Source organism: Protopterus annectens, chromosome 1.part1 (genome assembly GCF_019279795.1).
Source record: "Protopterus annectens isolate FY-2018-M chromosome 1.part1, PAN1.0, whole genome shotgun sequence".
In the NCBI taxonomy this organism is placed as follows: domain Eukaryota; kingdom Metazoa; phylum Chordata; order Ceratodontiformes; family Protopteridae; genus Protopterus; species Protopterus annectens.
The window spans coordinates 1,417,284,174-1,417,308,661 of NC_056726.1; the positions used below are offsets into that span (position 1 = coordinate 1,417,284,174).

Genomic DNA, 24,488 nt, shown 5'->3' on the forward strand with positions numbered 1-24,488 from the left:
TATATATATATATATATATATATACGTATATGTGTGTCTGTGTGCGTGTGTGTATATAAATATATATATATATATATATATATATGTGTGTGTGTGTGTGTGTGTGTGTGTGTGTGTCTGTATATATGTAGACATACATGTATATGTGTATATATATATATATATATATATATATATATATATATATGTGTGTGTGTGTGTGTGTGTGTGTGTGTGTGTCTGTATATATGTAGACATACATGTATATGTATATATATATATATATATATATATATATATATATATATTTATATATATATATATATATATATATATATATATATATATATATATATATATATAGAGATAGACAGATATGGAGTGCCTTGAGACATCAGGTCCACACTCTGAACCTCCTTCCACAACTGCTGCACTGTTCTGCCTTGCTACAAAACAGATCATCACATGTGGGCACAGTCAAACATTGGGGGGTATATAGGGACAGATCGTAGATAAGCCTATTACAAATCTATGAAGTTTGTGCATGGTACATTTCACATTAGCATGACTGTTCTGAAGGTGGTGGGGTCTGACACTCATGTGTCTATCATGATTTCATTACTTTAACCTTCAGCTATCTGCCAGACTAATATACATGTTTGGAGGAACAGAACAAACACTATGGTGGCTTACATCTTGTCATTCTGTGTAGATCTGCACAATTAATAGGTATGGCCCACTGCCCACAGGGCCAGGTGCTATGTCCATAGCAGTTGTTCAGCAGGACATTATTACAGCAAGTCTTGAGGGCACATATCAAGCTTTTCAAATCATCTGTCCCACTATTACAGACCAAGTGCTACATTCAATTACATGCTGACATGTTTCACATACCTGTTTTATTAGTATGCTCTTTTCTGTGTTGCACATCAGGATGTCTACCTTGTTTGTTTTTTTCCTTTTAGTATTATTTTTGTTTTTTACTATTATTTCTGTTTTTGCTGTTTTTTTTGTTTTTCTCTCTCTCTCTAGCTCTCTCTCTCTCCACTACACGGATCGAGCTTGTTGGAGTAGGTTGCAGCATGACCTTTTTAGAAGATGCTCATAATCAGGGGATGGCCTCTGCACCAATTGGTGTTCCCCACTTGTTAATTGCACGCAGCCAGCTGTGTAGTACTTCCAATAGCCAATGTCATAGCAACCCAGTACTATAAATGACTACATCATGTGGGTGTTGTCCCTTTACCTTTCCTGTATGGAAGACATCCTTCCTGTGTGTGGGCAGCAGTGTTACAGACAGCAGGTAGAAATGCCTCTTACAACAGGACTTGCAGACATAGGCCAAATACATGTTTGTATAAGGTTCAAGACCAACAGACAGTGTGAGCATTGCTGTTATATGCATTGAATACTGCTGATTTTACAGGGTTTGTGTGTACATGCTAGGTTTGCATGGAATGCAGTCTGTCTGCATAGCTCTCAACTGTGGGCCTATCCACATGATGGCCAGAGGATTGGCTATGTTTTGTCTGTTCACCACGCAGGTCTTGTGTTTGACATATCCGTGGCATTATCTCTGTTGATTGCTATCGGTACATGATAACATCCATTTGTGTTTCTGACTTCATATTCCTGTATAAGGGCATGTTGCATCCAATCCTGTAACAAAAGCAACTTTCACAGTGTATAACAGCAATATTGCAAATATGGCCCTGTGTTCCAGCCTCTGTCCTACACATATATACCAGGCTTTGTCCAGATGCCATGCAATAAGAGGATGTTAGGTAATGACCTATCATTATTTAGTGCTGGCATTCTTTCTGTCATTCCAATGATGTCGTGGACTCCCACACAAATTGTGGGGTAGGGTCCATATATATGTGGGCAACAGCTGGACAAAACACGTGTGACCTTGCACAGTTCAGAGGTCAGTGTATGGAAAACACTGTTATATGCCCTTGTAAGACATTTTATGGGGGAGGGTATTAAATGCTTTTAACCTAGGCTGTTACAACATGTGAGAGATATCAGTGTTAATGAAAAACCACGAACTAGTAAAACAAAAACAGCATGCGGCACTGTAAGCAGAGGATCTGAAGAAGGTAGGACACTGATCCTACCGAAAGTGCTCAGTTTATTGTGTCAGCATATTGTGTTTAACTATTCAATTGCGTTTATTGGATAGTAACCGGTCCTACGACTCTGCTTACAGTGCCGCCTGCTGTTTTTGTTTTACTAGGATATCAGTGTTAAGAAACATTAAGGTATATGGCTGCACATTTTCATACATTTCACAATGGGAACAGTGGTGGGCTATAGCTTACTGTCTTACACACAGTTCTGTTTGTCAATGTGATACTGACGTTTTAAGTTAAGCATTGTTATGTAACAGATACATTTACATTGTGACAACTAATACTTTTCCCCTTAGGGGGTGAGTACAGAGAGTAATTAGAGGCTGCTGTACTACATCTGTAATTAAGTGTTGATTGGTTCTTATCTTCAAGGTAAGTGTTTTTTTACTGTTGTACTACTTGAAAGCCTTAGCCTGGACAGCAAAGTATGTTATGTTTTTCACATTACTGTATCAAATGTTTTGTTTAAGAGTTGCATTAATCGGTTATTATGTATTCAAAACACCTAACTGCTATAAGAAATGGCATAAACAATTGAAATAGTACACAAATAAATATTTCTGTGTATGCAAACGTGTGTGGTGTCATGTCTTTTGCATTGTGTCTGGGTATATGTTTCATGCAATAATCCTCATTTGTAGAAAAGAATGCAACATTGGCCATTTTAAAAGATGGTAAATGTAGGAATAATGGCTGTTTGATATGCTGTGCACCCTCTATATATACTCTTCTTATACATATCTATAAGTAGTAATATCTTTACATGTCTATATGTGTGTGTATATATATATATATATATATATATATATATATATATATATATGCACATATGTGTGTGTGTGTGTGTGTGTGTGTGTGTGTGTGTGTGTGTGTATATATATATGTATATATATATATATATATATATATATATATATATATATATATATATGTATTTTTATATATGTGTGTGTATGTATGTGCCATTGCAATGTTTAGTGCTTCCACATTGTACATTCCCTATGGTAGACTGACAGTTCTACATGATATGTTACATATATCATCCTGACATCTTACAGCTGAGATTGCTTACTTTTAACTTGTTGTGGGTGTATTGTGCAGGGCCCTCGATTCAAGACTTGCAAATGCTAGTTATTGTGTTGCAAGGCATATCTGTTCAGCTGTGGAGGAAGGGGAAATGGCAATAATTACAAGAGATCCCTAATATGGGCCCCTTCACCCCCATTAACAATGCGTTTGGTCAGATGTTTTGCAGTGAGGGGTTCAGAGTGTGGATCCAATGTGCGAATGCAATACACATTTATATATATATATATATATATATACACACACACACACACACACACACATATATATATGTGTATATATATATATATATATATATATATATATATATATATATATATATATATATATATATATATATATATACACACACACATACATACATACATCTACATATACAAATATATTTTCCCTACTGTTGAATGACTGTGCTGCATGATATGTTTGAGAAAACATCACATTTATGGACTGCTGAAATGGTGTAGTGGTAAATCACTGTGGCTATGTTGTGGGTTCTGGGTTCAAGACTTGCAAGGGCTGCTTATTTTGTCGCTGGACAGAACAAGGGCTCTTGGATACAGAGTGACTAAGACACTTTTGATCAGTTGTAAGCAGGTTTGCATGGGTTTGCATGACGATAAGCAATGCTAACTTCTGGTTAAATATGCTTACAGACAGCCTTAAAAGTGCTTAATCTGTGTAGGCATTGCTTACCATTGTGCAAACAGGGTTACTCTTGCTTACTACTGATTAAAATTGCTTACTCCCGCTTAACCCCATGCTAATTTCTTTAAAAGAAAATAAAAAAGGGTGATAGGAAAGTGGTGAAGAAGGGGGCACACAGCGGGAAAGACAATAGGGAAAGTAGCTAGGGATGTGCAGGACTGGTGTAGGGAAGGTCCATAGCTGTCCATTTCTTCTACAGCAACAGGTGTGCATATAAACTGAATTTGGAGGTAGATTTGGACACTCAAACCCCTGAGAGAGGGATGAGTACAACAATAATATGTTGTGAAGCCAATTAGACCAGATTACATGTGTCCAGTGGACACGTGCGAAATGGACAACAATGTATGTGGTGAGCTTTTTTTTTTTTGGGAACAGATTTCCCTTTTTTTTAAGGTGAGAGTGGGATGTTGGGGAAGGATAGTCGGTATATTTAGGGAAGTAGGTTGGGTAGGAAGACAGACAAGACAGCATGCAGGGGTGGTATATGACACATGTGGGGAGTAAACACCTTGGACGGGTGTTTGAAATCGGAAGCCCATGAGCCCCCAAATGGAAACAGTGGGACTGAGGTCCCCACCCATGAGCAGTCACCACTGCACCTTCACGGCCCCGAAGGTGGCTGTGCTGGGGGTTGGGTAGGAGGAGAAGGCTAACCCTTTAAATGCTCCACGTGGCCCTCAAGCTGGCATAGCAGATCTCCAAACTCCCTGCAGAGCTTTCTATGCACCAAGCCCCGGACCTGACTATGGGTGACAATTTCCTGTTCGCGCCTGCAACCAGGGTGGGGCGAGCACCATTCCCTGAGGCAGTTCCACTCAAAAGTGGTGCAGGGCCAGCAGATGAAGAGGACCCAGGGTGGGTCCCAGATATGCTGGAGCTGGAGCCGGTGCCACGGCCAGGTGTGTTTGGAGAGGTGGGTCTGCTGAGACTGGCCTTCCCAAATGTGCTATGGTGTTGCAGTTTTAAAATATATGTGGGTTAATAATAGTCAACACAATCCAGGATTAGTTATAACAGCATACATAGATATTTTCCTTAACCCAAAACACCAGATTTGGAACAGTTGTATACCAAACAGAACACACGCATATATGGAACCACAGTGGCCATTACAATGGCATGCAGGTTACATTGATAGCAACAGGCCATCAATGATATTATTTCAACATGGAACATTAATAGAAACACATTTCAATATTTATTGAACAATAGGACATATGTCCCAACAGTAGGCTTGGTGTAAACATACCCATTGATTTGTGTATTTAGATTATTGTTGCAGATATGATGTGGGGGGGGATGTCAATTAACAACATATACATCCTTGTAGTTCTCACAACTTTAATGATCATTGCTGTAATCAGTACGGTACAGGTATTATTACACTACATTATGGCCTTGGTTTCACCAGTGGTATGTTTGTAAACAAGTGTATACTTCAACTGTCTTATAGCTAAATTTTACATCTCTTACCTGGTATACATGTGGAGGGAATGTTTGCTAACACTACCTGACTGTTTTTGCACATATTCCCAGATTCCGAATTAATATTATGCACATACCTCTCAATTTCTTATTGCACACACTCTGGTCAAATCTTGACAAAATGGGGGTACAACTAGGGGCATATTTTGAATATTGCCCTCATAAACTTTGAGGGCTGATAGAGTGACAGGATTTGTTTTCATATGCATTTTCTGAAGGTTTTGAGGTCTGAAAATCAAATGTATGTCATTATTTGCTGACTACAAATCTGAGATCACCCCACTGATTTGCCACAAGGACAGGGGAACAGGCAGAAAATATGAGCCAATTATCTGGACATTTGGAAAAAATCTGTACATTTGAGAGGTATGATTATGCATACAGCTTACTACTGCTCCCAGGATTGAAACCATGGCTGTGTCTGCTAAAAATACAACAATTTAAGTCACAGTAGAGTGTGCTATTTGGGTATTGCTGTCTATCTCTTCACTGTTTTCTGTCTAAGTCTCTCTCAGTTGTACAATCTGACCTTGTAATTACAGCAGTCTTATACAGACATTCCTAGACATTTTTATTATGTAGCACAGTGTGGGTAACAGTGGTTAATACATTACTATTCAGAGAATGCAACACTAAAAATCCCATATGATACCAGAGTAAACACAACCAGTCCAGAATTTAGAGCTTTATTGCCAGGCAGTTACAGTATTATTTAAATATGACCTATATGGGACTATTACTGTCATATTGTCTGGTTTATTCAGTACAACCCATACACAAAACTGTTTTTATACTGGCAGCTGACTTTCTACTACTTTTATACTTATTTGGTAGGACTACTACAAGGAGGACTTTTACTCACCAGCCTCGCTATGCAACCTGTGTAACCTACTCGCATGGGCTTCCTAATTCACAGCCCGCTCAGCTGCAGCACTAAGAGAAATAGAGAAATATTTAGCCATACCTACCCATCATATACACAGGCTGGACATTATTAAACAGTTACTGGTATGATTACTTACACACTGCTGGGACATCACCCCTCTACCTTGATTCTTGGATCCACTGATCCAAGAGCTCCCTCTTCATCTGTTCCAAGTCGGCATAGTAGTGCCTGACCTGCTCACCAGTCTGAGGGATACCAGTAGCACTGGTGAGGTCACGGGCGTGATGGTCCCAGGCTTCCGCTTTATATGGGGAGCTTTGGTACTGGCCCTGCAGCAGTCTCTTATCGTGGCTTTTTACCAGGATTCCTACCATGACCTTGGACTCCTGGATGCCCCAGCACTGCACCCAGAAGCACAATCCCTCTCCCACTCCAGCCATGCTGCCTAGAGTGAGAAGCTGCAACCAGTTGTGAGCTGTATTCCCACCTGTGGGGTTTAAATACATCCAATTTCCCACCCTTTGGCATGATTGGATGGTTTTGAATATGCTGTGCTTAGCTAAGCTATGGGCAAACCTGCTTAGCTAAGGTTGGCATTGCTTAAAGGGACAGGTTCAGCACTGTTTACCGATGGAGCAAATCCACTTAGCTGGGCTACTCACTGCTTAGCAGTTATATTTACACAATGCTTACTCCTGGTAAGCAGAGTTGAGCAATGCTCAGCATTGCTTATTTTTCATTTTATATAGACTATCTGCTGTATGGCATTGATTCATCATTCATTACATATTATACATTTGTTCACTGTGCCTGACATCCCCCAATGTGCTTTCATAACATTTATTCATGTGTGACTATACTGTATGGGGCACTTGTGTTTATATGGGGATTTCACAACTTTATTACACTGACACCTCACATTTTGACCTAATGCAGTACTCCGGTTAATAAATATATGTTATTTAGTAGGTAATGCAAAAAAAATTGTTTATGCACTGCTGACCATTTAAAATGTGAAATGGTTATAGTGGGAATTGAACCGAAAATGGCTGTTTGCAAAGCTAACTCTAATCACTACACTATTACAACACAGTTTATTTTGGATGTCTCTTGCTATTTAACGTCTTGTGCTGTTTAAGCTGGATTAAGTGTAGCTAAGCAACAGGCACACCCTCGCAGCTACGCTTAAACTTTATCGCATTTATAAAAAAAAAGAAAAACATTTTTGTTGTGTTATTTTAGCTATACCCATCAGAATATCCCTGCTAATGCTAAACCCTGTACTTTTATCAGCTTTCTGCTTTGTGGTGGGCATACCTCTCAACCTCTTGGGAGCACAAACTCTGGACAAAACCTAAAATGATGGGGGGGACAAATAGGGACAGATTTTAAATATTGCTCTTATTAACTTAGAAAGTTGATATAAATGATAGATCCTTGCATTAGCATGGAGTTTCTGAAGGATGCAGAGTCTTAAACTCCAATGTTTGTCATTATTTAATTACTTCAATCCTCAACTATTTGCCAGGAAAGTACAGATTTTAGGAGGAACACACCAAAAATAGGAGGCAAAACTCTGGACATTCTGTGAATATCTGTACAATTGAGAGATATGGTGGTGGGACAATTGTCCCTTTTGCCTTTTCTTTCTTTTGTTTTCCTGATGTGTTGGGGGTGTTATGAGCATTCTCTCTCATTTTAATTGCCGAAAGGCAATTCTGGAGTGCAGGGGCATCTGTATTGTGAGACCTCTGCTCTCAGACACACCCCCTACACTCATACAATGCTCCATGTAAGTTTAACAGCACAGGCAGCGCACCTTCATGAATATGGAAGGCACGCTGCCGTGTTATACAGGAGCAGACCCGGCTGTGCAGGAATAACTTATTCCTGCACTGCTGCTTGCTGAATCCCAGGGAGTATCTTACATATTCAACTAAAACTACAATAGCTCAAACCCACCTCATCTCAACTCTCCTTTACACCTCTCCTAGTCTCACTAACTTAAGAAAAACAGACCTGACAAAGCTCGAGTTCTGATACAACAGAATTTGTAAGTTTGACACAATCTCCCCTTTCAGGACACATCACTGCTCCACATTTAGACAACTCAAGTGGCTAGAACTCCCACAGCTCTTACTCTACAATCAATTAATCATGGACCATAAGGTGCTCGACCAATCACATAAAACCCCTGCCTATATGAACTTAATACATCTCTACATCAACAACAGGACCCTCCACTCTAACAATAAACCCCTATTAAGCGTGACTAAATCCAATAACACTGCTGGGGACTCCCTTTTCTCCAACTTCATAGTTAAAACCTGGAACAAACCTCCTTATATTATTACTTCCAACACCAGTCTACTCAGCTTCAAAAACACTAAAAACTCACCTAACTTCCACATGGCTATGCTCCTGCAACAACCCAAAATGATCTCTTAATTTACTTCCCTTGCATCTATTCCCCAACCTTACAAACTCCATTACTCTACTTACTCATCATATAAACTGTAACACTGTCTGTTACCTTGAAACGACTTTTCCATCTCACTTAAACTGTTTATAAGCGCATACTATATTTTATGCTTGTTGAGGATGTTTTATTTGCAGTTATACTGCAGCCTGATATTGTTATACCTCTGCTAATTGTAACAGTCATTCTGTAATAACATCACAGCTTACAATGTTTATATCCATATCAGTCATAAGGTAAATGTAACAACACCTTGGTTTACATATCTCTAAATGTATATCTCTCATAAGGTACATATCTCTTACTATTCTTTGTACTCATTATTTGCCTGTCTCTAAAAACATGTTATGCTCCTGTACTATCTTGTACTACTATGCACATGTATATTTGTTCTTGTAATTTTGTTACTGTGTAGCTTTTATTAGATGTGGAGCTTTTTACCCCGGGCCTCCACTGATAAAGGACTTGCATCCAGTCGGACTTTCCCCGTAAACAAATGTAAAATAAAATAAAAAAATAAAACTAAACTGAGCCAACACATGAATGGAGAAAGGAGATTTTACCAGTAAGGATGTTGTTGTTGTCTTTTGGCTTTTCCCAGTTAGGGGTCGCCACATCGGAACACCGGTCCGCTAATGATTGGTGGTAGATTTTCAAGAACGCCAATGTGCCAGCTCAACGTTCATCCTTCAAAGAAGGCACGCCCATTTACGCATGTCTTTTGAATGCCCACCCAACCGTGGGGAGGACATGCAGACTCCACACAGAAGGCACTCCCCGCAGTCCAGCCGAGAATTGAACGGGAGAACCTCTTGCTGTGAGGCAACAACACTACCGCTGCACCAGCGTGGAAGTTAGGATGACTGTAAGAAAACAGGCAAGAGGGGAAAGGAATTTACTGAATAAACTGCCAAAGGAACCAAGGTATTGGGAGCAAATAACTAGAGAGGGAAAGGTGTGGTTTGAGACCAAGAAGCAGTCTGGAATGCAGGTAAGAGACAACCTTCCCTATCAAGGATTGATATCAGAGTATAGGCAAAGAGAAAAGGAATGGGGGGTCCTAAGTGAAATATCTGCTCTGAGAGAGTTTTTTGTAGAATCTGAATCTGGAGTAGAAGCTGCTTTTAAAAAGGGGATAATGAGTAGGGAATATAAAATATTGCACAATAACTACAGGAATCAATCAGAGGAGGTTGGAAAGATTGAAAAGCAATACTGAAAAAAATGACAAGGGAACAATGGGAGGACATTTATATGGCTTCCAAGTATGCTACAAAATCCAGAAGGTTTAAGGCCTTTGCTTGAAATCATTTGTATAGGCATTTTTATACCCCATGCAGATGTCAACTAGATAGTAAGTGTTGGAGGTTTTGTGGGGAAGAAAACATCTGACTATGTGACTAGGAACATTTTTTTGTGAGTATAATAAGTTGGCAGATTTAAACAACGTCCTTCAAAATACTCTGTCAGAAATATTTGAGGAGCAAATGGCTGTATTTAAGGAATAATTCCTTTCAGCTGTGACACAGGATCTGACAAAGCAAGGCCTTATTAAGTTTAATTATTTTGGCTGCTAAAAATGCAATCACTAGAAAATGGAAATCAAAATCTAAACCAATTTTATTAGAATTATCGACTTTTGTAAAATTGATAAAATAATTAGAAGAGGGGTCTTTGGAAAAGATGAGGTGCAAACTACATAGAAATAAATAGAATTTGTGAATTTTTGGTAACAATGCACGAAGAATAATGTTCAGAAAGAGGAGTGAGATTTAAGGGAAGGTAAGATGAGCAATATATTTAATGTTGGACTAAAAGACAGTTGGTATAAAGAAAGAAAACTTGTACTGTATAATGTGTATAAATGGAAAAAATGTCAATATGTTTTGTTTTCTTTTCTATTAATGTATGTGTGCCTATGTCTGATGTGATATTTTAATAAATGTGTTTAAAAAACAATACCCTAGGCAATGTTGTAACTAAATTCAGCAACATCTTCCTCAACATCCTAAATAAATCCTGTTCCACTTAGAACCAAAATAGTTTAGGACCCAGCCTGCACCATGTTTAAATATTCATAGCAAAGCTATTATCAAACTGGAAGATAAAGCCTGAAAATCATAGATTTGCAGTAAAAACTCAACAAACCTGCAACATTATAGGCAGCTTAGAAATCAAGCAAAATACCTCACCAAACATGACAATAAACACTTTTATACCCAAATTCAGGACACCAAGTCTAACCCAAAACTTTCTGGAGATCTATAACAAACTCCTTTCCCCAGCAGAAGCACCCAAAACACATTCCCAATCTCTCCAACAAAGGTATCCATACCAACTCAGTTCAACCAACATTTTATTCAAACAAAAACATCCTTAGACAAGAATGTGGCCAACTGCAAATTCAGTATCCCACCTCAAGATAAAAAAACACCAGATTACTTTTGCTTTCAAATGAATACCCCTCTACACTATCAGAATAACATCTTTGCAACCTTAAACCAACTACCTTCATCCAGACCAACTACGCTCAGAATACCTAATGATTTCAACCAATGCCCTAGCTTACCCAATCTCTATTCTCATAAACCATTTTATCGCAGAAAACTATGTACCAGAACTGTAGAAGAAATCCTTTATAATGCTCCTGTATAAGGATGGACCATCTACCAAACTCTCAAACTATCTGCAATATTGCCACTGCAATCAAAAATCCTAGAAAAAATGTATTTATATGCAACTTGTAAAATTTGTTACTGGTAGCAATTTCTTTTCTCCAGCTCAGTATGGCTTCTTGTCCATCCACAGGACTACTTCTGCCTTACTGAGTTTCATCGACTTAATAAACCAAAATATCTAAAAAGTGATAATCTATTTTCCACTGTTTTCCTCACCATATCTAAAGCTTTCAATACTGATTGTCATAAAAAAATTCTACTTAAACTATTCTCTCTGAACTTGACTCAGCCAACATTACTGGCTCCATAGCTACCTAACCAATAGGCAACAATCTGTAAAATGGCGATGTGATTTCTCTTCATTCTCATCTATTAATGTTGGAATTTCCAAATGATTCACAAGTGAACCATTACTATTCAATCTCTTAATAAATTACTTACATGGTACCTCCAGTCTCACCTCCATCGTACAATATGCCAGTGACTCCACATTAGTTTTTCAGCCAAAACTCTATCTTCACTTTAGAAAATAACACAACAGGATTTTTCAGGTATCAAAAGCTGGCTTGACAATTTTCAGCTCTTCTTAAACCATAAAGCAATCTAAATTAATGCTATTCATGCCAAATAACTGACTAACCAAAACCTCAGATGACAAGACACTAATTGAATTAATTGTTCATATCAAGCTATTAGGCGTCATCATACATGACCACCATATCCTGCAGGTAAAATAAAAAGTACACCAGAAACTAGGCTCTCTTTGCAAAATAAAACCTTTCCTCACAGACACTGTTAGTAAAAAAATTATGTAGCCTATCTACTTCCATCCCTCCTCCATACTCTCCAACCTTGCCATCTTCCAATCCATAAAACTTGACTAATGTTGCAATAAAGTAGCCACATTTGCAACAATATATTCCATACACAGTTCACCATTGCATTGCCCTCAGGCAAATAAACTGGTTAGAACTTACCCATGCTTTAACTCACTCACAGCTAACAATGACTTACAAAATAATCAACTTCCCAAAAAGTGCTCAATCCTGGAAGAATTATACTTCTGTACTATCCTAACTGAACACTGTGATCTACTGACAAATCACTGCTCACTATAGTCAAGTCCAATAACCTAGCTTGATACTTACTGTACTCAGACTGTAATAAATAAAAAGTAGAATAGCACACCACACCTCTGAAAGAAATAAGCAGCCAATCCACCTTTAAATCAGAGCGCCATATGGAAATATCCAAAAAAGAAATTAAACCCACCAACAAGGTAGTAAAAACACAGCTACTTTAATAAATAAGTGCTTTCGTGGGGTTACTACTTCTTCAGGCTAAACAAAAATAAACCAAACTGAGTTTAAAAAATACAGGCAATCAAATATAGTTAGTTGGTTTTATTTCATTTTTGGATATTTTATTAGTATATTCTAATCAACCTTTAGTTACAAGAATTCAAAGTTTTTGTTGGTTGGCTCCATATGAAAATGTCAGCACTTGAAATGCCAAGTATTAACAAGCTGAAAAAAAGGAGCAAAAACCGAAAAGGAAAGCGAATCTCAAAGATCGATCTTCTCCTTTAAATTCTCATGTGAGGGGTAAGCCTATCAACACCCTTGAAAGTACAGTTTTGTACCTACCATAAATGTAGATGTTCAAGTGTATACCCTGCTGCAGTCATCACACTTGGGTTATCTTGTTGTCAGGCGGTCCCGCAGTTGGCCTGAATTCCAAAGTCTTGGTCCGGCATCGGTTGCTGTCACTTCTTCCCTGACGTCAGTGCACCTGGGGTATATAAGAGGCATCCAACGCCATTTTCTTCAGTTTTTCTTGCCCCAGATGTCAGGTGACCCCCCAAAAGATGGTCAGTAGATAGTACCAATAATAAAAGCTTAGCACAAACAAAACATCCCTCCAGCTATAATCAAATACACCACAAAGGTTGTATCAGATTTTAAGGTATTGAAAGGTTTTAGTTAGGTCAGAGGGGATGGAGGGAGGGTAACCTGGACTGCAGCAGGGTATATACTCGAACATCTACATTTATGGTAGGTACAAAACTGTACTATGTTCATCATGTTACCCTGCTGCAGTCATCACACTTGGGTAGAATCCCAAAGCTAAGGATGGTAGGTTGAGTCAAACAGGGTTAGAGGAAGCTAGAAGGCCCTGCAAAACTGCAGTGACGAAGCCAGCTGTAGTCTTAGAGTAAAGTGGTAAGTGATAGTGTTTGGTGAAGGTGTGCACCGAACTCCAAGTTGCAGCTTCCAGAATATCCTCCATTTTCTTTAAAACCTCTTCTGCTTTAAACCCAAATAAGACATCTTGCTGTAAGGGTGCATCTAGTAACTTTGCTTTAACATGATCAGGCAGAGTTTGTTCCTTTAACCAAGCATGCCTACGTATAACAGACCCAGTAACAGCTGCTCTACAGGAAGCTTCCAAGGAATCAAATCCACATTGTAAAGTATGTTTGCCCACCTGTTCAGCTGCATGCAACAGATCCTGCATTTCTTTGAATTCAGACTTTTGAGGATGCGTGCTCATCTTTTGTTTTATTTGAGACATAAGGAATTGCTTGTATTTCAGCATGTGAAATTTACAATTTAGTGCTCTCATAGCTAGAGTAGCTGAAGTGTAAACCTTCTTCCCCCACCTATCTAGTGCTCTGGAGTCTCTTTCAGAGGGTACAGGATTTTTAGCCATAGAAGCCTTAGCCCCTTTGGGACCCTGGGAGATTGTCTCTGGGTCAACAACAGGGCTTTTGTAAAGGAATTTTTGTGAGTCAGGCACTCTATAATATCTATCTGGTTTGGCTGGAGCAGGAGGCAGAGAATCTGGATTTAGACTAGATTCTAAGTAAACATCATCCACAATGTCTAAAACTGGAGGGATAGCAAAGTGGTCTGTGTTGGGGCAGTAAAAGAAACTCTCGGAACCTTTTCTTTGAGTCGGAGTAGTCCTGACCTTCCCAGTGGAAATGTTCCCTCATGGTATGTAAGCTTTCCCCATAGGAATAGTCTTCAGGGGGAGAAGCTGAGGGAATGGAATCTTCAGCATCAGAATCTTCATAAGGGGGAAAGGAGTAATCCTGTTCCTCAGAGGAGCCTGAGGAAATAGACACTTGATCAGAGGAGGCATAATCATCCTCTTGTCTAGGCCTTTTGTCTGGGGGGGGGGGTTGGAAACCCCTGATTAAAGAAATCAAATCTTCAGCCATTATAAGCATCTGTTTCTTAGGCATGGGGCCTTGAACTGGAGACTGATGTGCAGTCTTTTTTGGTTTTAGAGGAGTCTTAAGCTTAGCATAAGATTTTTATGGTGAGAGTAGTCGGTCTGAAGACACCTTCTGTAACCAAAGGTGTTTCCGCAGCACCGGCTTCTCCTTCTGTGATGTTGTCGGTAGGGCCTAAAGAAAAAGGCTGCATTGGCCTAGAACTCTTTGCTTGAGAATCTGAAGCGGTCTGTGGTTCCAAATCTGCGGTCATCAGGGGCTGCGTAGGCGCCTCACTGAAAATCGGAGAACCGGCGACCAGCCCAGCCGAGGCCTCGGAGTCTGGCTTGGATCTAGGCTGCCTGTTTTTATCTTTCCATTTTTTATGCACGCCGGTAGTCGGTTGCTCTGACGGCATAGTGTAATTAAATTTCCTACCGAAGTAGTGTCGTGTGAAATCAAAGCGTCGCTTTATAGTTAGCTTATTGAACCTAGCACAAAACCGACAACCAGTGACATCGTGGTCTGGGCCTAGACAAGGTATACAATAAGAATGAAAGTCCTTATGAGGTATTTGCTTCCCACAAGAAATGCAATTGTTAACTTTTTCTGACATCGGACTGAGGCAAGAAAAGGTTCCCCAACGGGGTACTTAGCTTTGAAGACTTTGGACTGAAATTCGATTTGAAAATCTCAGGTGTCGGCTGACTGGCACTTGCGAACTGCTTCTGCTTCGGGCACCGTGTGGCAAGAAAGACTGAAGAAAATGGCGTTGGATGCCTCTTATATACCCCTGGCGCACTGACAACAGGGAAGAAGCGACAGCAACCGACGTTGGACCAAGACTTTGGAATTCAGGCCGACTGCGGGACCGCCTGACGACAAGATAACCCAAGTGTGATGACTGCAGCAGGGTAACACGATGAACATCTTATATATATATCAACCCTGAGATTGTCATACCTTGGAGAAAATGTAATACCCCCAGAAATGACCATCTCAGACTTAATATATATATAAATCCATTTGTCAGCCTTTCAGTCTCCATGTTTTGGGACTCATTTTAGTGAATCCCAACATTTCAAATTGTTATCTTAAATAAGAACTCAGAAATATTTAATGCACACATGGCTCTGGAAATGTGTGCCTCCTGACTAGACACAACCCACCCACACCTTTCTACCCTTCAGAAACTCTGCTTTTCTGTCTAACATACAGGACAACTTTTCATGTCACTCTCTAAAGCATGTTATCTTCTCACTTTTTCATCTCTCAGCTTCTGTGTGCCTTATCTCACCACTTTATTTATTTATTTATTTATTTAAATTTGTTGACTGGGAGTGTCCGACTGGACGTGGGTCCATTTTCAGCGGAGGCCCGGGGAGAAAAGCTCCACAGTAAAATAAATAGACGGTAGTTACATTGGATTACCACTTATACTAAACATCACCCTATCTCCCTCATACAAGGACTTTTATTTTTCTATTTACATTTCCAGTGGAACTTGAATTCACGTGAACTAACATAAATTGTAACAAATTTAGTTATCTTACCATATGTTATTTTTTACATATTGTAGCTGTTTGTTTACTGTGTTATTTTGTTGCTATGTTTTTCTTTTTCTATAGTTTTACATACATGAACCATGTGATATTTTGCAATATTTTATCTTTTCTGTACAATTACATAAAAATGTACTATAATGTTGTGGAGCTTTTCTCCCTGGGCCCCAGCTGAAGATGTTTTTTTTTTTGTAAATGCCCCATCAGATTATCACAGTAAACCAATGAAAAATAAAATGAAAATAAATAAAATTAAAATATAACATTTCTAGTGGCATTTTCATAACCCATGGATAAACTTATGGAAATTACTGCTGATGATTCAGACTAGCGCATTGTCACCTGTAATAAGACTATGCGCAGAGCACATGTAACGATTGGTTATAGCGTCTTGTGAGTCATCTTATGACTATGAGTTCTGTGAATGACAGCAAGGGTAAAAGTTGAAACATCATGTTGGAGAATGCACATCCTTTAGGACAAACTGAGCTTGGATACCCATTATGGTATACATTTCAGATATCCCACATAAGAAGGCAGTGTGTTTATGGACTGAGATTTCTTCTCCATAAAGTTGCTGTTTGTCTTTCGGCTTTTCCCGGTTAGGGGTCGTCACAGCGGAACTCCGGTCCGTTAATGATTGGCAGTTGTTTTTTATAGTGTCGAGTTGCCAGCCCAATGCCCAACCTTCAACAAAGGCACGCCCATTCAACGCATGTCTTTTAAACGCCCACTCGACTGCGGGGAGGACATGCAGACTCCACACAGAAGGCACTCCCAACCCAAGCTGAGAATCAAATGGGAGAACCTCTTGCTGTGAGCTAATTCACTTCTTATGCCCAACAGGCATTATAAATCTGACATCTGTCTGTAACTCACAAGACATTTTCACCCTCGCAGTTTCAGGTATTCTAAAATTATTTGTAGCTGAGCCTGAAGTTGCTAACAGCAGGTATGTTCTTCACCAAGATTCAAGTGTTGTTCATTACAATGTCTCATGTATGGAATGCATTGACTTCAGAAGGAATGAGTTTAATTGAGCTGACTATGATTTTGCCAAAGATGTTGTTTCAGCACTGCATCTAACTCATTGCAGGCATGACTCTGGACCTCCAATGCTTCTAAAATCTTGCACTGTGTCTCTGTAAATAGTAATATATCTGAATGTTTGGTCTTTCTTGAAGAGAAGGATTTGCTTTAGTTCTTCTAAAAATTACTTATGTCTCCTGTTGTCAAAAACAAAACTTAGATCTGAGCAGTCTAGATAACTGTCACCATATTTCTAGCCTATCTTTTCTAATTAATGTATAAACTCAATTGCATTCATATTTCACATGACATGAACTCTCAGATTCTTATTTGTCTGGGTTTAGTGTGCAGCAATGCACTGTGCTTGCCCACATTGACTCAGCTAGTGACCATTTCATGATAAGGGACAAGTGGTTATAGTTAATCTTGGTCTCTTTGATCATGTAGTGTCATTTGGTACCATGGTTCATTCAATCTTAATGAAACACTGTTGCTGTAAATGACATTAACTTTCACTGCAATTGATAATTTGATTCCTACCTCTTGGGTCACACTGGGGGGATGGGTGGACACCTTCTAGTACAAATGCTTCAGTCACCCACTAATATGTAGAGTGGCTCACAACTTGACCCTGTCTCGGTTGTACTTCATTGTGTACATACTGCCACTAAGATAATTATCCAGAGTAGAAGTATACATTATCAGTTTCAGACAGATGATATTTGCCTATACTTCCTCTGTTACTATGAGTAACCATTAGATTTCACTGCCCTAGAAAACGTTTGGATGTTTGCTTTCTCTGAAAGCAATACATCAACTCAAACTCAATCATCCAAAGACAAATGTGATACTTTTACATGTCATTCCACATCCCTTTCTACTTCCTCTCCTTGCACCCTTATTTTCATGTCATCATACCACTGTACTCAGCCCTCATCAGGCCCATCACAGGGTATAATACTCCCTTCACTATGTACCTGACCAGAAATTTGCAGAAACTGGAATGTGCACAAAGGTTCTTTACCAAAAGAATACAGGGAGTAAAAACATCTTATGATCATCATCTCAATGTCCTGTCTCTTTACTCAGCATCATATAGACTTCTGAGAGGTGATCTTTGCTTGGCATGTTAAGTTATCCCTGGACCCTGTTTTGATGAATCTTTTGCACATCCACAAAACAAACAGCATCAGAACTACTAGATTAAAAACTTAAATTTTGCTTGCAATATAAATAGGACATGTTGGAGAGACAGCTATCTTTCCCAGAGAATTCCAGTTCTGGGGAGCGGGCTCACCATCCATGCGAAGCAGAATTCCTCTCTATCTCTTTTTAAGTACAACTTGGAACAATGAATGTGCAATTAGAAATTCACCCCAATCTGGCTCCTATGTCTCTGATGGGCAGATGCAGTCAGTAAATCTCTCCCCTATAAATCAAATATAAATGAAATGTGTGGGTCACATTTTGGTTACATGACTAGGCTTTTAAGGGCTCTAGCATTTGTTAGCCTAGATACACCTATGAACCTATGAGCCTATGTGGAGAATAGACTACTATTCTTACCCTATATGCATGATATGGACCTGATCCCTAACAGAATACAGACAACCTTTATACTATTATTATTATTATTAATAATAATATATTATGAGTATAGCTCAGATCATATACATTTTTACAGATTTGGCCTTAGATATAGTGCTTCACATTTTGGTATCTTCCTAAAGACTGTAATGCAATTTACCTAGAGATTTCAGATGCCACTGAGCACAGAATTCTATGCCTAGACTTTTAATTGGTACCACTTACATGAGTAATATTACAGACATGGCTTGGGTCCTGTACCAGTGACTCACTGTAGCCAGATGTGGTTTTAGGATCCTGGTATTAACTCGCTTGGTGAACACAGTCTGAAAGCTGTCTGTCTTAACATGTTTCTGATCACCATTCCCCAATGATTCCAGTAAATTCATCAGGCGAGGGACTACTGAATGTTTCCATGATCAGGTTGGAAACATCATGTAGAAAATATTTGTCTACCTTGCTCTGGTCTGCTAAAATCAAGTGCATTCCCTGATAACAGGTATGCAGTACCGAGACCTGTTTTTGAAGATTCTGTAAGTATCATTGTTTTTAGAAGGTCTGGCTAAATTGATGTACACTAGCTGTCTTAAATTGCAGTTTATTGTAAACAATTAATTTTGTGGCTTTGACATTATATCATGTATACTGTTAATTCTTTCTCTGTTTAATTGTTTTACTTTTTCTATATAAATGTATACACTTAGGTGTCTTAATTAAAGGCTAAAGAATAAGGAGGGAGAAAGGGAACCCCCTATCATCTAGGAAAAGGATTGGACTTTACAACAAAAGGGTGATACAGTATGACCCTGCCTATCTTTCCCCATAGAAAAGAACCAACAGAGGAAGAAAGGGGAGAAACGCAACCAGCTAGAGGGTTAAGAATGCAGGCAAACTGTAGTTCTGCTGATCACTAACAGATGGCTCTCACAGCAGTTTAATGCAGTAGATGCATCCCTTTTAACCTATAATAATGTCTGGGCCAAAGGAGTAAGACTGACTGAAGATCTGAAGACCATTGGGGTGACTGATTTACTCATAGATGGGTGTTAGCAGACTATATTTGACCTTGCTTCTAAAGCACCTGTGATATTTCTTTCACCTCCTTCTACAAGATCAGAGAAGAAAGTAAAAAAGATGACCTTTATATGAGGAAGGAGACATGCCTGTTAGGAAGGAAAGCACTGATCAAGTACTTCAACCTTTTCCAAAGATATTTTCTTGCGAGATAGATCATCTATAAAAATCAGCCTTGCCTGTGCACAATGACTTCAGCTACAATATTCTGTGCAAGCATATAGCATAGTCTACTGCCCTAGTGAATCCAAGTGACAGCAGTCTGGAGGAGAGACTGGTTGGTCCACTGTGGACAGGGTGAGGAGTGGTCTTCACTGATCTCACAGCTGGAATGTTGGTGGTGCTTAAGTGATCCAGTATTGACTTTGTTAGGAATGACTGGAACCTCAACAGATGAGAAACATAGTTGAGATCCCTAAGCTCCAAAATGCCCGCAAGTCAGAAAAACAGATTATGGTCTCTAAGACTAGTGATGATTCACTGAGACTAGCAGAAATCAGATTAGGCATGACTGGACAATACACCACTACTGTCTGCTAGGGGCAGATGTCTAACAGTACTGCTCTCGGTGACACAACAACATCAGACTGAAAGTGTCTTCTGGCTTCCATGACAGCATCCAGAAAGGCTAAGTCCATATGAGGGATGACTAAGTTGCCTGAAAGTTCCACAATTTAGTCACAACTGAAAGGAGGAGCTATACAAGACCACATATGCAGCAGGGACTCTTTAAAGGTGACTTAATCTGAAGATGAGTCTGAAGTGCCTCGGAGAAAAAGGACCTTATCCATCTCAAAAATGAGGACCTTCACAACATCTGGCATTTCAGGAAAGCTTAGAGAGAGAGAGAGAGAGAGAGACAGAGAGAGAGAGAGTGAGAGAGCAACTCCATTCCCCTTTTAATCCCTCAAAACCAAATCACGTAAGGGCTCATGTAAGCATGCAGTCAGTATGTGTACAAAATTGGGCTGAAAGGAGCTTTCTTAGAAGCCTGCCTGCAAAAAAGGTGGCAACTGGAGGAAAAAATCTTATGTCACACCTGGTGGCTGTGTTGAACTAAGGTCTGCAACAGATTAAATATCACACTCATGACTCTTGTTCACACTAAGACTTAAGCAAATATCTGATTTCTTGCATCTGGGCTATGGATCCTGTGAGGGATCATCTACTATGGCCACCTCACCAAGGACTGACTTGCCCTGTTGCAGCTTGGAGAAGTTCTAGGAGACAAAGTCTTGTCTCTGAGTTACCACAATCTACCACCAGGCCTTTTGAGGTTGAATTGACTCAGGTCAAGCTGGTTAATTGGCAGAAAGACAGCACACCCATGGATGCTTTTTCCTAGGGTGACAGCCAAAGGTACAACTTTTAAATGTCTTAAATCCAACAGGAAAAAATGGAAGACCAAAAGACCAAAAGAGAAGTGAGCCACCACTAGTCAGGGTCATAACCACCCTTTTGAAACCCAAAACCACATGAAAATTGCAAACCTACCTATTGGAGGACTAGTCCAAAGTGATTTATGTTGATAGATAGGCAATGCAATTGAGGACAATACTCTAGAAAAAAGAATTCTCCAAAACTACACTAAGTGAACCAGTGGGGGGGACAAGCCACCACATGCCCCAAAACATAAATATATATTAACAATGAGGCTGCATAGCAGTAAAAAACGATGAAAACGTTCCTGTTACTGAACTAATTTTGTCAAATGTTAGTCACTGCTTTTGACATTGCAGGAATGGCTGTTGATCAATTGAAATGTTCTCCTGCAAAGCTTGTTTGCAGAGTGAAGTCTGCTGGGCATCAAGAGGCATCCTCTCACCAGGCACATAAGAAACCTGCTTCTGTCATCTGTACAGACTGGACAAGTTATATTATTAAAAAAAAAAACAGATACAAATGCAGGGACATTTATTGACAAAAGCATGCCCTAAGATGTGTTACTGTTGAAAAATTCAGTGGCATGGGAGAAAAACACACTTATGTAGCAGATGGGTGTCTGTCATCATAGGCATATATTGAGTGCTGATTTGAGCAGAGGATAAATCTAGCCACAAGACACATCAAGGAGGATCCTCAGTATTAGCTGATAACTGTATTAGTGTTGCTGCCAGTTAACCAAGTCATTCATTTAGATTAGTCAGAGCTTTAATTTTCATATTTGGTGCAATACGTAAAATATTGCTGTGATCTCATTCTAGTTTATGAAAAAAGATACTTTGCTGAGGACTATTACAATTATAAGTGTAGGGTAAATTTATTTATTCATTATTTATTCATTAAGTGAAATTTAGTGTACACTATGCAATATGGACTAATATAATTGCGAGTACAATAATAAAGTTAGTGTTAGTTTATTGCTTTCATTAATAGTGCATCAGTGTAAAAACAACTTACAACAAATAAAGTCAGTGTCATTGCTTCTAGACGCCCCTGAAGATGTACAGGAACAAATAATTTTTTGCAGAACAACATGTTTCATGGGGGAATAACAGCAATAATCACTGCATATTATATAAGCAACTACTTCCATGGAATTAAATGGCATTACAATTTATTTCTTGAGGTGGTGATCTCTATAGTTGGTGTACATTTAACATTTTGCTGATGGCTTTGAAAGAATATTTTCCATATTTAAATCTATATGTTTTTTCAATTTCTTGAGCTGAAGTACTGCCTGGTTCATTGTCTCATAATGAATTTCATCATAAAGGTTATATTTTAAACCATCCTTCAGAAATCTTGTAGGGATATGCAATGAAGAAGCCTCCTTAATCAGTTCTGCATTTCCCATAAAGAAATGATGGAGTGTTTTTGATTCTAGACTATGTATCAAATGGTTTAGTAGCTCTATGACCCTTTCTCTAAGCAGAATGTTCACCCATTGACTTGCAGGTGTCTTATGCAACTGATGGAGCCAAAGAGTTTTCAAATGGTAAGAGCTTAAACTTGTGCACCAGTGTGGTGGTGGTGTTTCTGAATTTCTTTCTTCTTGTTTTAAGTACTTCAGAATCTGAAGGGCTCTTTTATGACAAGCATTCTTAGGTAAAGTCAAATCCTTCTGTTCCAAAAATGCTTTTTCTTGAACTGAAAAGGACAGTCTCCACAAAACATCTTTACAGTGATCCATTTCAAATTGTCCTCCATATATTTTTGCTACAAGGTAAACATTGTCATTTTTTATTGCAGGGACCAAATCCACGGAAATTGTTGGGTTTCCATTCCTAATGATTTTCAGTGTACGAGCAGGTCCTTGTTGTTTAAACACAAGCCTTTCATCTCCTTTAAACACATTGGCTGCCCTATCAGCTAAGGACTGGAACCATTCACGGACAGCCTTAGATGAAAGATAGTGGTCATTACACATTTTTTCCAGAAAGTTACCTGGTTTTCTATATCTTGCTGTTTGTTCAAAAGAAAAACCTGACTCATCTTTTGAGATACAAATCTTTCCAAATGCATTTGGTATATCATCTATGTCAAACTCACATGTGGATAAATATGGAGAAGGCACAGATATTGGAATTAAGAAGTCAAATTCTATTTGTGGTATAACCTTCAGATCTTCAAAAGCACTACCAGTCTGAATAATATCACTGGAAATATCAGGGTCCCCAACAACAGACAGCTCCTGCATTTTGTTTAACAGCTTTTTCACAATATTTTCTGTAAAGACTTTATGTTCTAACAGCTGAGAATTGGGGAAAGCAATCTTGTCTGCTACCTGTTGATAAATTGAAATTGGTTTGCTTCTCTTTCTACAACAGTAAGTAAAAATAATACATAATAACAAAACAAAAGCACAAAACAATAAAATAAAATAAAATAAGCCACTTGCAGGTCTTGGTGGTAATGGAGGCATTGTCCTGTAATAATAATATAATAATGAAAATGCAGAAATATGTCCAGAATAGAAAGAGTAAATTTTTAACCAAATTTGTTAAAATATGACAATGCTTGGTAGAAAATTTAGATAAGCAAAGTATGTTGTGCTTCAGAAGAAATTTTTAAAAGTCAGACTTCTTTTTCTCAGAAATCTTTCATATCTTGTGTTCTTGAACAATATGGTTTAATGAAGGTTCTGGAACACTATGTTTTAACGAAGAATCTTTTGCATTAACAGCTCTGAAACCAGAAAAAGAAAATCAATGTTAATGAAGTGAAATGCAAGCAGACACCTTATTTTTATTCATATCCACCTCTTTGATGTAATTAGATATGTTGTATATTTCTGATTAATTATATATTAATATTTAATGATTATGAATTTAAAAATATGAGTTAAGGCTGAAATAGATTGCTTCTGGATAAGTCAAGGGAAAAGAATATAAAGCAATGTGATGCAATAATTTGCAACTGGTTAAAAATGATATTTGCTTAGTAAAAAGACATATGATGCAACACTGCTACAGTTTAAATGATCACTTAACAAAGGCAAGTGTTTACTAATGGGAATACGCAGAAATGTGCACCACTTTCTTAAAGTGCTTAAGTACAAAATCATGCATTTGAGGAGCATTTCAGATGCATAACTAGACATATTAGCCAGGCTCTGTGAAACTATGTAAACATAAAGA

General features: G+C 38.6%; 1 protein-coding gene across 1 annotated transcript; it reads right to left on the reverse strand.

Annotated features, from left to right (window-relative positions):
* Positions 1-22,171: 22,171 nt before the first annotated feature.
* On the reverse strand, positions 22,172-24,034 carry LOC122813765 (inositol 1,4,5-trisphosphate receptor-interacting protein-like). Its single transcript, XM_044086259.1, has one exon. The coding sequence runs from the start codon at positions 23,771-23,773 to the stop codon at positions 22,505-22,507; it is 1,269 nt and encodes a 422-aa protein (XP_043942194.1). The 5' UTR covers positions 23,774-24,034; the 3' UTR covers positions 22,172-22,504.
* Positions 24,035-24,488: the final 454 nt, after the last annotated feature.

Excerpts from the sequence above, each read along its gene's own strand:
- LOC122813765 (XM_044086259.1), bottom strand. The coding sequence starts at position 23,773 with ATGCCTCCATTACCACCAAGACCTGCAAGTGGCTTATTTTATTTTATT.